Source organism: Manacus vitellinus, unplaced genomic scaffold (genome assembly GCF_001715985.3).
Source record: "Manacus vitellinus isolate BGI_N305 unplaced genomic scaffold, ASM171598v3 scaffold_3_pilon, whole genome shotgun sequence".
NCBI lineage: Eukaryota > Metazoa > Chordata > Aves > Passeriformes > Pipridae > Manacus > Manacus vitellinus.
Window position 1 is genome coordinate 32,013,521 of NW_021940535.1, and position 16,532 is coordinate 32,030,052.

At 36.0% G+C, this 16,532-nt stretch overlaps 1 protein-coding gene across 2 annotated transcripts in view; it reads right to left on the bottom strand.

Moving 5' to 3' along the window:
- VPS50 (VPS50 subunit of EARP/GARPII complex) overlaps positions 1-16,532 on the bottom strand; it is a 71,644-nt gene that overhangs the window by 11,985 nt on the left and 43,127 nt on the right. For both annotated transcript variants that reach the window (XM_018075784.2, XM_018075783.2), the window contains exons 20-21: positions 11,532-11,653; positions 7,529-7,609 (exon numbers count right to left, since the gene is read on the bottom strand). In XM_018075784.2, coding sequence (XP_017931273.1) covers positions 7,529-7,609; positions 11,532-11,653 — 203 coding nt within the window. The remainder of the gene's footprint in view (positions 1-7,528; positions 7,610-11,531; positions 11,654-16,532) is intronic.

Below are 16,532 nucleotides of genomic sequence, written 5' to 3' on the forward strand. Positions count from 1 at the left end.
AAGCAGCTTTGAAATGTTTACACAGAACAAAAAGAAACAAACACACAGACCACTCTGTTCTCAGGAGAGACAGAAAGTCACAAAGCAGGGGGAAGAGTATCAGTGGTAAAGATTTCAGCAGCTTTCTTTCTCTCAAAGACTAATTACAAATTATGTAAAAAACAAATATTTTGAAGGCTTAATTTTGTATTTATCACACTTCACAGTTGCCTGCCACTTTGGAGACATTTTAAACACGTTTTTTCTTCCTGCCTGCTTCTCATGAAGGTAAATATCTTATTAATCTTTTAATTGCCAAAATCGTGTTGCATCTGAAGACACAAAACGTTCATGAGAACTGGCTCAGTCAAAGACAAGCTAGGATTCAACTAAGGAGTCAAACTCTGGTTCAAATACACTGGCCAAACACAGCATGAGCATTTATTCTCCTAATTTGTTGTAAAAGGCAGGCCCTGCAAAAGCAAAAAGGAAGCCCAGGGAAACAGCCGGTGTGCCAATCCCCAAAAAAATCAGAAGATCACTCTGAAAGGGCCTCAGTGATGCATGTGGTTTTTCCTCCTGCCTTCATTAACAGAAATGATCAAATGACTGAAAGCAGCAATACAGTGGCAAAACATACAGGCTAGAACAGGAAAAAAGGCTACAGACTGCTTAAAGAAATCAGATGTTTTTCAGTGTACCGGACTTTTTAAAGTTAACCCTTCCAGTAATAAGGAAAATCTGCAAGACAGTGTCTGTTGCCAGTGACTCCTTTGGAGTACCATAGCAAATAGGTAAAGTCCTGTAAACCAAAAGTGAGTGCCAAGCCCAAGGGGAGGAGGAGGAGAAGGAGGGAAGTATAAGCCAGTACATTAAACAGCAGCCAACCAAATTTTAATTTCAAGAAATGTCAAGTTACAGAGAACATATTGTAGCACCCTGTATCAAGCATGCACAGAGCAATATCAGAGCAGAACAAACTTAGCTTTTCCTTGGATCAAACTAGCAGGTCTTGCTCATTGAGCAGAACTCTGGTATATCTAAGACATATCACAGCCCACACAACATCCTTGTAAGCAAACTTGGCAAAAGAGATTTTATAAAATAACTTCAAGGTATACATGGAACTGATGCAAACTACAAGATGCTCTTCTCCTTCCTTGACAAACAGGAAGAAACCCAAAATGTCAAAAAAAAAATAAAATTCATTAAAGGCACCAAAATTATCTGAACAATAACTACATGAACTGTAGCAGGTGCAGCAGGACAGGTTAACCAGGATTGCACACAGAAACTTTACAGCTGGTCTTATCCATTTAATTTTCTCTAGTCTAGTCTAATCTCCTCATACCATCATAGGAAAAGAACTGTTTTCTAATGCTACACACGACTGGCATACACAACTAGCAATTATTTATAAAAATGGCTTTGCTATAAAGGCCTGAAAATATCAGCATAAAGAAGTGTTAAAAGAAGCTTACAAAACTGCTTTACCTGTTTAAGGGTTGCTAATAACACTAGTATGAGTGATAGTGTGTGCTTCGGGAAGTATCTTTATGAGATATGCATATTTGAATTAAATTTCATCTGGAACATGTTTTTACAAAAGAAAGGCATGTATTAGCAAAGATCAGGTATCAAATGAATAGGAGCATGATATTGTTTAATTGCTAGGTATTTTTACTTTAGCGTTTAATTGTTTACTCCGAAGAAGAAATTTTTAATGAACAAGAAGGAAAAAAAACCTGTAAGGAACAAGCATCTCCTTCAATCTCTTCCTCCAAAAAGTGTCATATGTAATATGAGAACATTTTCATTTCAGTGGTTTGGCTGAACCCAGTAGCAAATTTCTGTTAAGCCTTTCATCTTAGTGGGAAGAGAAGACTATGAATTAATTACCTTAATCAGAAGTATAAACTAAGTTAATTATGTAAGTCAAAAATTTCACATGCAACTTGCAAGAGAGACATTTTTACGAGGCCTGATTTCATCATGAGAAAAGAAGTATGTATTTATTTCAGTTATCCAAAAGAACTTATGACCAAAATGACTGATTATCTGCCAATTATGGTGGGGATAGCTGACAGTTAATTACAATCATCCACTTCCATTAACTTTCAACAAAAACCAGTAAACTCCACAACTTGTCTCCAGCACACAAAGTTCTGCAGATGACACTAACAACCAGTAAATTCTTCAAAACTGTGCTTCTTCTGACCTAATACTTTTGCATAAGACTTTAGTTTTAGAATTGTTTTAATATATACACACACAATAGCAAAAATTTTAGTTTTGATTTTGCAATACCTCTTTATGCTACCAAAAGAATCCCAGTCTTAAAGGACTAAGTGGTGTTTGAAAGGCATGGACAAACCTATACTATCTGAAAAGGCTCTGGCAGTATAACAGTCTACAGCAGCTCTGACGCACCAACACTGTTACCAAGAACTTGATGTGTGCTGATGGACAAGGAAGAGCAGAAAGTAGACTAACCCCAAATGTTTATACAAAACAGGGTAGCTCTATCGTCTCTGTATATAAAACTGTAATTGATAGTTTCTGTAATATCATGAGCACAGATTACAAGAAATAAAGTGATCAAAGAAAGTGTAACTTCTTATTGTATTCAAAAGCTTTCTTAAAACAGCTCAACTAACTCCAAGTAGTTGCTTAATAGACAAGAATTTTTTTCATAAGAAATGTACTGAAAGCAACAAATCAGGTTATTTTCCTCCCTTTTGAGCTTACACTTACACATCAGCAATTGTTCTTGAAACTTAATGCTAAAAATGATAGGCAAGGCCAGTTGTAAAAGCACATTGCTTTCAAGGTAAAAGTACTTTTTTAATATGATGCAAATGTGTTAAGGTTTAAAAATGGTACTTTACAATACTCCTACTATGTTTTCAGTTGCAAGATTAGTATTTTCTTGCTGAGGGGCATGAAGCCTACCAAGCAGGTAATATTGACTCAATTTTTAGGAAAGTAAAGCAAACACAAACAATGTAAACTACTACAATGATCACTACTCTACAGACTTTAAGAAAGCAGATCATTAAAAACCAAACAACAAACCATCTTGAGAAACCTTTACAGCACAAGAGCCATGCTGCAACAGAACCTCAAGCTTCTCAACACATACAGTGCAGGCATTAAGCATCAGCCCCAGGGCTGAGCTGATCAGCATTGACTCACGGCAGGCATGAGGTTCTGACTTCAAGAGTGTGGATCCTCCATGCTCTTTGTCACAAAACAAGCATGTCCCAAACCTTAGTTGGGTCAGTCCCACTGACTTCAGTAGAAGAGTATAAAGTATAAAAGAAAACAATGTTTGTGAAGAAACTTCTGGGATCTTTGCATTTCTTTTATTTTTTAGTGTTCAAAGTTAAATGGAAGACTTTTTGCATAAAAAAATTACCAGAAGTTAAAAAGTTTATATATTTGTGTGACCCAATGCAAGAAAGCCTCTATCAGGAATCACTGTGTGCTGACAGACAACCGAGGAGTCATTAACTACGTTCTAAAAAAAATAAACATCAAATGAGATGTTTAGAAAAGCACGCCCACTGCCACAGCCTTGGGAACCCGAACCACTACCTTACAAAAAAACACGTAAGACAATCTGGTCTGCTCACACACATTTTTACTGCCGCACTTTCTTATACAAAGAAAGTTTTTCAGCAGGAGCTGCCACTGGTTCCCAGGTGCTCAGCTGTAACTATGTGGACAATTGCACTCCTCTGGAACTGTTTTGAGTGCCCAGGAAGGAGAGTCTGAAGTGACTAAAATAAGATGGCTCAGAGACCGCCCAAAGAGATACCAAGCAATTGCCAAAACCCAGAAAATTTATTCAATTAAATAAGCTAGAAAACTTCAGTAAATTACTCCAGTCTACTTTGGTAATACAGACAAGTAAACAAAAAAAGCTGTATGAAGAACTCTAAATGAATAAATGTGAGGAAGCAAAATAGCTGCAGAAGTCCTAGCATAATTTCAAAGTGCTTGTCATGTCAGAACTTTCTTTTGTATACACGGAGTTTTCTTCCTTTGACAAGCAATTCATACAACATCTTAAACATTGAAAAAGCTTTCCATAAGGTGTATAATGACAAAGAGAGGAAGGGAAAAAAAACCCACAAATTGCGTTTCCTCTTTTTTTCTTCATGGTTTTTTTTTTTCTTTTAAGCAGCAGGGGACTAAGCAAGGATTAAGAAAATTGCAGAAATTATCTTCAGCCAAGCAAACCTCACCAAGAATCAGAACTACCATTTCACTGAAGACCTTAGTTACGACCTTTAGGAGTTGCATCCTATGCTAGGCACTGCCATGTCAAGTGAAAAATTCCACATCAAGATTCTCCAGAGCTTGCCTTTGAAATGAAAAAACATACATAACAGGGTGTATGTCCACACTAAGTAATGCAGGACTGTGCTGTGACATTTTAGTAAATGGTTGTTTCCAGAACTGGGACTAATGTAACAGAACTGTACCATTCCACAACATCAAAGGGTCAAAGCCAAAACGGGCTGGAAAGTCAGGCATGAAGAAAATCTTACCAATCCTTATCTTATTTGCACAGATGAAAAATCTACATTTTCCTTCTCTGCACCATCAGTCTCTAACTTACTGACTCTGTCAAAAGACATATACTTTCTGGGGAAAGAGATCAAAAGCCAAAGCAAAATAGAATATAAAATACACTGACCAATACTTATTTATATCACTAATTCTTTCCATCTACTCTTCTATACATTGCATTGAAATGCTTGTATACTTTACCACAATGATTTATTTCCTACTGCTGTAAGGCAGAGAAACTCTAAGAAACTTCATCTAAATTTCTGTTTTGCTTGGGCAAACTGCAATGAAATATTTATGAGTATTCCATGGTTATTTGCCCCCAATATTCTCTTTTGAATGCAGCAATAACGCTCAAAGCAACTATTTACATACACAGGACATTCACAGACAACATCTAGGTAATGGCAGTATCACAAGTACACTACATTTGGTGAAGATAAGGATGCTGGTTGGAAATAGATAAAGCAAGGAATCAGAAGTAGAAATTTTCCTTTCAAAGCACCAATTATCACAGATCACACCATTCTGATTGATGCCTTGTACCTAGCTGAGGGCTTACAGGTCTCAGTGAACAAACATGAACATCATTACTGTGTAAAAACACATTCCTGTTAGAAATGACAAACACAAGGACCAAATGTGTGCAAGTATCTCTACACACCCCACTCAGGAACTCCAAGTGAGGAGATATAGGCAACTCAGAAACAGGGACTTGTTTTGATGTATTTAGCCTAATCAAAAATCACATCTTAGTGAGGCTGAAAGGATAGCACCTCTTCATCCCTTTTTCACTCTTCTCTTTCTGTGTTTTCTTTTTAATACATCCTGCCGATACGAATGAGTAGAGTGCTTTTAGAGTGCTATTTCTGGAGGATTGAAATTATTAACTCTGAAGCTGCTGCAGAGTAGAAATCCGTATGAAACCCATTTTGTACTATCTGTGCAAGGGCCTGACTATGAAGTTCAGATACACATATTATGGGCAGTACAATGTAGCCAAATAAATTTTTGAAAGTCATACTGTTCTCTTACCTCTCAGAAATGAAACTGGACCCTAAACTATTCTGAAACAAATACTCAAAGTGCTTTTATTTTTTATACTTCTGAGTTAGCCTACAAGTATTTCTTTAAGGCAAAGTAGGTTACACACAGAAAACTCCTTATAGAAAACTACGCTGCCAGGACAATTCCACATAATTTTCTATAAGAAAGCAAATAAAGGCAGTTTTGCTAATTGATAGGCCCCTTTTATTTATTTTTAACTAAACCTATTTCATTTATTTATCAAAAGAAATTTCAGATCATACTTAAACCAGTATCTTCAGTAGCAGGGCAGAGATTAGAAAGAGCCATAATTGGACAAAACTTCATTATTAGTATATTTGTAAAAGTTTGAAATCAGAAGCATGTCTTCCTCATAAATCAAAAAGTGAAAAATTTCCATTTATAGTATAAGACCAGCATAAGTTCATAAGATATTAATAAATCTCATGGAATGCCTTTAAGTCAATAGGAGTTAGATAAGATTTCTTTCCCCTTTAAAATCATACCTTGAACGTAGCCATTAATTTCAATTGACAGTAACATTATCTGTTACAGGACAGTTAATGACTGAGGAAGAAAAAGAACTGCTTTTATTTTTCCATTTTACTCCTAGAAACTTTGGAGCTTTTTTGTTTTTGTTTTGTTTTGTTTTGGGTTTTTTTGTTTGATTTTTTTTGTTGGTTTGGTTTTTTATTTTATTTTTATTTTATTTTTTTTCAGTTAAAAAAATTCAAGTCTGTAAAGCACTGTCAGGAACCACCACTACAGAGTAAGTTTAAAGAATGGATTCCATAGTTTGTCATTTTTCCATAATCTTTAACTGATTCGTCTGCAAGTTCTTCTGAGAATTAATTTTTCTCTCTTAATACACTGCCTTTGAGAAGAATATTAAGATGAGTAGCCTTTTTCTGTTTTTTAAAGGCCTAGTCTTATTAGTTATCTTATGCTCCCTCTACTGACTCAATAAGAAATGGCCCCAAAACCCTTTAAGACACTTCTCTGAGAGAACAGTTTAGGATTTGATATAATACTTCAAGGAATTAAAAAGGATAAAGTATATTTCTGTGGAGTGTCAAATCTTTGTGAAAGTCAGACTAAAGCATCTGTTTTCTACTTCTTTCTAAGGCAGAAGCCTTAGAAAATAAAACGTTCCTGTAGCATTAACTACTATACAACCCAGTTATCATACCCCTAGGAAATTTATTCATAATGTTTGAAGGCATTTATATTTTGGTGGAAAAAGAGAACTTTAAATTTCCATTTCTGTTGTAGTTCTTATCAATATTTCTCTATAAACTCTGCTGCTCAGTTGAATCCACAAAATCTACCTAAAGTCTCCTTTACTATCCTCCTGTGAAAGACAGTAATCTACTACCAGTGCGACAGAGCACTGCATTTAGTTTTCACATTTTGAAAATAAATCATGAAGTGACCAATGAGATACAATGTAAAAAATATATCAGGGAAAGTTCCCCAAAATTAAGAAATTACTTAATGAAGGACTTTGTATACTACCTCTACTATCTTGAAAGACAAACAATCTTTAGGATGGTTTACTGTTTTGCTATTCTTTAACCTAAGAAAAATGAGTCATCTATTGTGTTGGGTTGGTTTTCTTTTTATAAAACCTCTCTTAATAAGAATAATACTGATTGTCTCTCTTTATTACATGAACTGTAAAAGAAGATTTAAATACAGAATGTCATTGTTACATCTAGCAAAAGCTATTAAATTAGTTTTGCTGTGTATTAGAAACAAGTCATTTCATACCATAATGATCTCTATATCATGAAACCAAGCCTTTCTCATTACAGACACTGACGTGAAAAAAGAAAAAAATCCAAAGGCCAAGATGAAATATAATTCCTAAATTTTGTACAGAGACCTCTATTCCACTGAGCAATAACAAAATACAGGTACTTACCAGATCAATCAGACTCTCCTGGATTCTGTTCAGTGTGGTGCGTAATCTGCTGCTACTGAGGCCCAGCCCTGTTAATTCAAACTGGAAGAAATACATTCTATATAAGTTGGGAAAGGAAAACTCATTGGTTTAAATTTTACAGTTATACAGCAAAACTTAAGTTTGCAAAGACTATCTACAATTTACTTACATTAAAGTTTTACCACATAATCACAACCATACAAAATGAAAAGAAAATCAACAGAGTTCATGGCACTCAACATTGCACTGGTGTGAGGACTGACATAAGTATCTTTCATGAAGATGACAGTTTATCATTCATGTCAATAAAACAACCAGTATCCTTTACTATTATAATACTGTATTTGGTTGCAGGACTCTACGTTTTTTCATTTGGGCAATGAGCCCAGATGGTGCAGCACAATGTCCCCTCAGAGACTTGCACGCACACCACACCCAAGCCAAATGGTCTTCACTCTAGCTATAAAATCTCATTTAATTATCTATCATGTATCTTGCATATGTAGAAATGATAACCACTGATCTTTATAAAAGAGTCATTATCACTTAATGCTTGTAAAGATCTACCTGAGAAACATGCCATCTTCATGTTAGTGGCTCAGGAGTATACGGTGCAGAGGCTCAGCTGGGATAAATCAATATAGCTACACTACTTTCCTGCTAAGTGCAATGAATTATACCAGCTGAGGGTCTGATTTGACATGCAGAACTATTGTAACTACTTATCTTCTACTTTTAATTAAAAAGAAAACCAATAAACTAAAAAACAGTGAAGGTGGAAATGGACATCTAAGAAACACACTTTTAAGTCAACAATCTTGAAGGATTTGAATACAGTTCTGGTATGTGATTCACACCAAAAGGCAATTTACTGGACAATATTTAGAGCACTGTTGTGCACTGTATTATCAGACTGTCTTCAATGGCCTGAATCAGGGAAGCCAAGTGTTTGAGTTCAAGTCCTCTCCTCTGCTTCTTTAAAAGACAAACCAGTCTCATTTAGGTCCTCATTTATTGAATCTAAGTTTCTGACTTAAGATGTCCATCTGCCCCAATTCTCCTACCTATTAAATGAAAATTTACATCTGAGCCGAATTCCCACTGAAAGTACACTCTGATGAAATCTAGAACCTGATCTAGGAGACATAATCACTATCTTGATGTCCACATTTGATAAACTGATAAATAGAAATGTTCATGCCTTTGTTTTTCTGCAAGTAAGATTTTTACTAAAATAATTTGTATTTTTCTTCAAATTTTTACTGTAGGAGCATCAGTTCTGAATTGCCTTTGATTTTGCAGGTATGTGACTGAAAAATCAAATAACATTTTTCCCTTACAGAAACACATCCTTAATTCTTAACGTCATATAGTCCTCATGCCCAAGAAGTGGGCATAAGGACTGCAAATTCAAGGCTGACTATTCTCTCTGTCAGGGTAAGAACAAATGGAAGAAAACCCCTACTTAAAAGAAAAATATACATGTATTAAAAATCTATTTGCAAGTTTCAGCCATTAAATTTTATTTTAAGAAATTTGCACCATGAAAACTACGCATCATGCAAAATCTACCGCTAATTCTTTCTTTCTCTACCTTTTGATTGCTAACTTTCAATAGCTATCAGTAACTTTTACTTATTTCTTAATATGATTATAATATGTAATTATATAATTAATATATAATGATATATTTCTTTCTAAAAAAGGGTAATTTCATATTTGAAACATATCTGAATAAAAAGGAATGTAAAAACAAACTTAAATTTCCATGGAACACTACATATTAAGTAGTGTTTTACTACTTAAAACAGATTTACCAGGGAGCCAGTTACAGCCTGAAGTCAGAATCACGTACCGATATGTATGAGTGGCCAAAAAACCAAGAAGCAAACAAAAAATATCAAAAAATAATTGTTGCTCAGAATTTTTCCACACAGACAGAACCTCATGCCTTAACACAGAACGTGTCACTCATCAGTACATCTGATTTGCTTCATAGAAGTTTTTACTAGTTCTATATGCAAAATGATAGGTATTTAAATTCCACAGGCTGATGACCTAGTAAGGCTAGTAAGCAGAGCATTAGACAATTTGCAGAATAATTCTACTCATCACCAATTTTACATAACTCCCTTCAGTTATAAAAAAAATTATGTTTACAAATTGGTGTGATATCCTGTCAAAAGAAAATTAAAACTCACCTCACCTGTTTTCTGCTAAGGAAGATTATTCTGTGGCATGTTCATGAATGTCTTACACTGTAGCGAGTAGATATTAAACAGAGCCAATTTCTTTTAATTTATATTGGATTTCTCCATAATTTGAGACAAAGCAGCCTTAACTTCCATCCCACAAACAAAAAAAGTGTTGAAAGAGCAATTCTGATTACAATGATGTTTAATTTTTGACAGTGAAGAAAGCTAAATACTGACTACTTAGGATAATGGTTCTAAAGAGGTCTGGAAAACATTAATTTTAAATCCCTGGGTTTCACTGAACTGGCAATGAACTCTGTACAATTAATCACTCTCCTTATGTGTCAACTAACTCATACATACAACATAAGCACAATATTCACAAATAATTTCAAACATTTATGTTTGAAGTTATGCCAGTGTACTCTGAGAATCCCATTTGAATTTATTTTGTAAATAAAAATAAACCAGGAATATTCTCAGTGGTCCAAATCACATACCATCACCCATCTCTACTTTCTATAGGTTTATAAACACTATGGGGAGTGAGGATATTTAAGCAGCATTACAAGAGGGTTTATTACAATCATAAACCCTTGTAAGCATTGTGTTTCCCACGGAAAATCATCTGTCAAAACAAATATTAGGCATGCTACAAAAACATCACAATTTTACCACCATCTGCTATAATGTTTACCTGCCTATCACTGTGCTGTTCTCTGTTAGAAGCACAGAGTAAGGAAGTCGGTATGGGCTTTAGAAACACAAAATGGGAGGTGCAAAAGAAACAAAACAAAACAAAAAAAGGCAACACAATGTGAATATCAGAGCAACTGACTAAGCCAACAGAAATCAATTATCTTAACAAAACAAAACCCAAACAAACAAACAAAAAACCAAACAAAAGAAAACAAAAACAACCAACCAAGAAAAAAAATTCAAAAAACAAAACACTCGTCTTGTAAATACAAATTGAAAGCACATTTGCCCTGCCAAATAGAACAGCTCAAAACCATTCAGAACCATATGCCAAGTCTGAAAATCCATTACAATCTGCCAACAGATGATGATGAATTTGGAACCCCTTCATATTACTACTTGTGGAGTAATTTAGGGGCCAAGAGAGGAGAAAATTATTTTTACACGCAATTATTCATAAACACTTAAAGACAATTCAACTGAAAGTGATCTATGTTATGTAAAGACATTGCCAACAAGTACTTATTTCAACTACAAGATCACTGAAAAATGTTTTCATTAGTGCAAGTAGTTTGACAGAAGAACACTAGATCTGAAAAAGTATTTTTCAAACCTCTTAAACTTGAGTTACAATTTAACTTTCATGGCTCCCTTCTCCTCTTTTCTTTTACTATTCTTATGGAAGCTGGAGAAATACATACTGAAAAATAAATCACCTGACACTCCCTGGGCTCAAAATCACCACCCTTCTTCTGCAGACTGCTCCTTTGCTACCCACTTTCTGCCACTACTTATATGTGTCTCATGGTTTCTTTCCTCCCTTCTAATACTGCTGGAAAAAAGAATAGAGAATCTATCTATTCAAAACATAACATGGTTAATGTCCTAGTGACAATAATGCTTTCAGTACTTATTTCCCTTATGGCTGATCTAACCAGCCTTTTCTTACTTCTACATTCAAATCCATTCTGTTGAAGCTAATTTTTTTGGGATTACATATTGGGTAGTATTTTAAGCAAAGAGATCTCCTCTGTATTTTCATTCTGTGTGTACAGTGATGCTTGAAAACTAAAAATGTTTCCACCTACCGTGTCATTTCGGCCAAAAAACGTATAGACTGCATACAGATAATAATCGAAGAGCTGGGACATGAAGTGGATCACATCAAATGCAATTGGTTTCAGAATATTCATCATCTGCATGTATTTCCCTTAAAAATTAAGTACAGAAGATCAGCTTTCTCAGTATAAGTGCTACAAAGACAATTCCAAGCTCTAAAAACTCAAAACCAGCTTTACAAAGTATATTATTTAGCCTCCAATATTGATAAACAACTCAGGAAGTTTAGAGACTGGGAGGTTTAAAAACCAAGATAAAAATGACACCTAAGACATCACAATGCCTCAAGATTTCTCAAAATGTGGACATTAATCCATATCAAAATGTCTTCTAACATTCTTGACCTTCTGGTACCAAATTCTAAATCCTCTACAAGTTTCAGCTTCATTTAGCCAAAAAATAATAATCCCCTTAAGTAGTTTCTGGCAAGGGCTATATAGAGCCACTGAAGATTTTATGCATTAGTTTGTGTTCATATATGCATATAGGGATATTTTTCAAGCAATAGAAAAGTACAGCATAAAAATTATATGACCAGGATTGGATTTTACTGAAGAACTCTACAAATAATGTGTTTCACATCGGTTCTATAGCATTTCCTGCTCTCTCTCCCTTTTATCCTGGGGTAAGAATCCCAAGCGGTTTTAAGATGTACACTTGAAATACTTTTAGAGGGACAGACTGTAAGGGAGAATGATGGGACCTTGGCACATATAGGGAGAAGACCCTTCCTTCCTGTTCTCTGTTGTAACATATTTGACTTGAGAAAATGAAAAATTTCTTAAAATAAAAAAAAAAAAAACCAACCTCAGGACTTTCATCTATATGTTATCTGAATCAAACGGATCATATGATTTGGACTCAGAAGAATTTTTTCTCTGCAGGCCTAGTTCATGGGGCCTATAGTTTTTAGTTATTTTGTTTTCCAGCACAGGGCATGGCTCTTCATCAGGTCATACAAGAAGAGGATTTAATGAAAACCCTGATACTGTAGAACCCCCAGACTGCCTGCTGGTTACCTCAAAAATGACATCCTCCTTGCTCGTTTAGCATTTTAAAAACATAAAGAATATATAATAAGTTTTTGGTTATTATAGTAAGAGACAGAAATTTTTGAACTGTAACACAAATGCAGCCTACCCAGCATGTAGGATATAGCAGATCATTTAACAAATTGTCATATTTCAGACATGTTTTGACGTGACAGGTTGAAAAAATTACATGAGGGTGCTAAAACAATTTCTTTTTCCTGTAGTCAAAAACACTGTTTTTCAAGTTAATGCTGTGCCCATCAAAGTATTTTACTAATAGATACAGAAAATCTTGGTTTAATCACAGAAACTGGGTAACAGAGAAACAAAGTTACCTTTTAGTACTGAGGCAATGGGGAGTTACTTAAATTTTTTTAAGCGAGTAATTGCGTAGGTTAGCAAAGATAACATTAATTTGACAAATACACAATACAGCTACATACCTAGTAATATGGTAGAGTACCATATTGGTTGGTAAGACCAATCTGGAAAGTAGCAAAATCAGGTTATTGGTTGGTAAGAACCAACCAATAACCTGATTTTGCTACTTTCCAGATTTTTATCTAGCTTAGAAAGAATTCAATCCCTGCTTGAATGCTATGTGTCTCTACCCCTGTTTGTTAACACACGCAAGCGTATATTTTGGTATTTTTGGACATTTGACACAGGTGGTAAAATTCAATACTTGGCAGTTTAGACCAAACGTTAACTCTATGCATAATTATTAATGCTTTGATCCACAGTATTATGAACAAACTGAAAAGCAGACTTCAAAAATTCTATTTGCCTTCCAAAAAGAAAAACCAAATGCACAGTCCAATGTGGAAATTTTTGGATGTTTGGGAAATGATGGTACCCCAATCAAAGCAACTATCACCTTCATGTGTGCTATGTAAATATTCTGTATTGCCACAGGCTGATTTTTTCCACTTACTCTGTGATAAACACATTTTTAAAATTGCCTGCAACCTAAACACAACATAAGAGTGATGTGTCACATTTTGGACAGTTAAGACTTCCATATATCTGTGCAGCTGGCATGAATATTGAACCTAATCTCTTGGGTAGTATCTTACACTTTTCCAAAGGGCTACACACTGTACACTGCCCAAGTATTGTCCCTATAAAAATCTTCTGATGCCAAGAACATTTCTCTATTACTACATCACTCAGCATCTTGACACAACAACTGTTCCAAGAACATTTCCTCCTAGTTGCTCCCTCTAACAGGACACTAACTTTTAATTTCTACACATTGTTACCTAATTGCACTAAAATTCCTATTTGGGGTGAAAAAGGGATATATAAGAACATTTCCAAACAGCACAAACTAATTCACACCATGATAGAACTTCCAGCAATGCCTGAAACCACCACTTAACAGTTTCAGCAACTCACAGTAGCTTGACTTTCTAGAGGCTCCCTGCTAATAGCTAAAACTGCTAAACATTTGCCAGGTTTCTTTTGAAGCATTGCTTCCAGCACTCCTTCTATCCTTACAGATAATAAGTAGAGAGTATTCTCTACCAGACTACTCTATATAAAACTGATGCACCTCACAAATTAGCGCACACAAATCTTTGCCAATAGAACGGCCAACCTGGAAAAGCAAGCTTTAAAGTAGGAAAGCTGGGGAAAAGGGGGAGTTATAGTGACCAACCAAGCATCAAAAGAAGGTTTAAGTGGAGATACCTCCAGCAAGTACTGGCAACCAAAGACAGGACTATAAGACAGGAGCATGGGGCATCCCCTTGCACTCCCACTGGGATACTGACGCACTCATATACCACTATAAAGTGCCTGTACACCAATGCATGCAGGGCAAGGAACAAACAAGAGGAACTGGAGATCTGTGTGCAGTCACAGGGCTTTGATATCATCGCAATTACAGAGGTGTGGTGGGATAGTCTGTGTGACTGGAATGTTGTCATGATGGCCTACATGCTGTTTAGGAAAGACAGACTGGGAAAGCGCAGTGGTGGGGTTGCCATCTATATAAGGCAACACTTGGAATGTATCGAGCTCCATCCTGGGGTGGGTGATGAGCCAGTCAAGAGCTTATGGGTTAGGGTAAAAGGGCAGACTAGAAAGGGTGACACTGTTGAGGGTGTTTGCTACATGATGCCTGATCAGGAGGAGAAAGTGGATGAAGTCTTTTAATAGACAACTAGAAGTAGCCTCATGGTCACAGGCCCTGCTTCTCATGGGGGACTTCAACCACCCCAACATCTGCTGGAAGAACAAAACATCAAAGCACAAACACTCCAGGAGTTTTCTGGAAAGCATTCATAACTTCCTGACACAGATGGTGGAAGACACCAATGAAGAATGGTGTGTGGCTCAACCTTATACTAATGAACAAGGAAGGCCTCGGAGGTGTGAAGATCCAAGGTGCAGCCTTGGCTACAGTGACCATGAGATTGTGGAGTACAGTATCTTGTATGGAGGAAGCAGGGTAGCAAGTAAGGTCACAACTGTGGACTTCAGGAAAGCTAACTTCAATCCCTTCAGGGATCTTCTTGGAAGAATCCCATGGGAATAGGCCTTGCAAGGAAAATCCATCCAAGAGAGATGGTCAGTACTAAAACACCACTTCTTCCAGGCTCAAGAACAGTGCATCCCGATGAGCAAGAAATTGGGAAAGGGGGTGAGAGACCTGTGTGGATGAACAAGGAACACCTCCAAAAACTCAGTCATAAGCAGGAGGTAGACAGGAGGAGGAAGCAAGAAAAGGCCACTTGGAATGAATAGAGATGTTGTCAGAGTAAGTAGAAAGAGATGGGACCCTGGTGTGAGAACACAGGGATGGCAGAGACACCAAATGCCTTTTTTGCATCAGTCTTCACTGATAAGACCATCCCTCGTTAACCATTAGTTCAAGCAATGTGTCTGATGCCCCTATTGTACTATAAACTAGCAGCTCGTTCTTTGGCAAAACAATAGGAAAGTACACCTTGTACACCTGCCAGCTGTACAAGGTCATTACAGATGGACTGAACTGCCAGTACAAGCAAGTTGTGAGAAATCCAAAGATGTGCATAAGGGAGGGACTTGTGACTAGGATGTTGATAATACAACAGAGACACAATGCAGCGAGATGTCATTCAAAGTATTGCACATTATTTTGGTAAGACTCTAACAAAAGTAGAAAAACAACTGGTAAGAAAGCAGGAGATTTAAGTTTCTGGTAGATAAATACAGAGGATGCTAAAAAGCTTAGTACATTCTGTTTAGCAAATCAGAGAGTGAGAAGAAATAGGATTGCTTTCTGTAAAACCAGCAGCACAGTATGCCCTGAAGAACAAGACAATCTGTTAAGCATAAAAGGTTCTTTTGGTATAAGATTGAGTGGGCAGAAAGTAAGTGGATAATTTTTTCTTTTTTTTTTTTTAACCATTAAGTTGTTAAGATTTTGGAATACAATTCCTGTTAGACAGAGTGGTGGGAAGAGAAGTATTTTTAAGCCGGAGCTCAAAACATGCACATTTACAGGCAGTAGTAAATGACCCAACTTCCTATAAGGGGCTGCAGGGGGTCGTTTTCCAATTCCATGTTTCTAATAGTGGTATTATCAGTCATTACAAAAACAATATGAAACACCCCAAATAGTAGAAAAAAATTGAAAATTAATCATAATTCCAGAAGGAGAAAAAAAGTGTATATATGAGCTTTGAAAATGACGTTTAAATTTTGAGTTATGAACAGAATCCACAAATAGAAAGACTTATGTAAAACGGGAAAACCAGAACTACAGCTCCACCTACTCACACACTGTTAGGGCAGGGGCAGAGGCTGGGGTTTGCATGAAAGTGCTATGAGTGGTTTCCAGATTCAATTCTAAATTTTCTTGGATTAGAAAGCAGCAAACAAATCTCTTCAACGTAACTCACAAACCAACGCCAGAAAAGTTACAACAGAATAATCTCAAATCTCATTTCA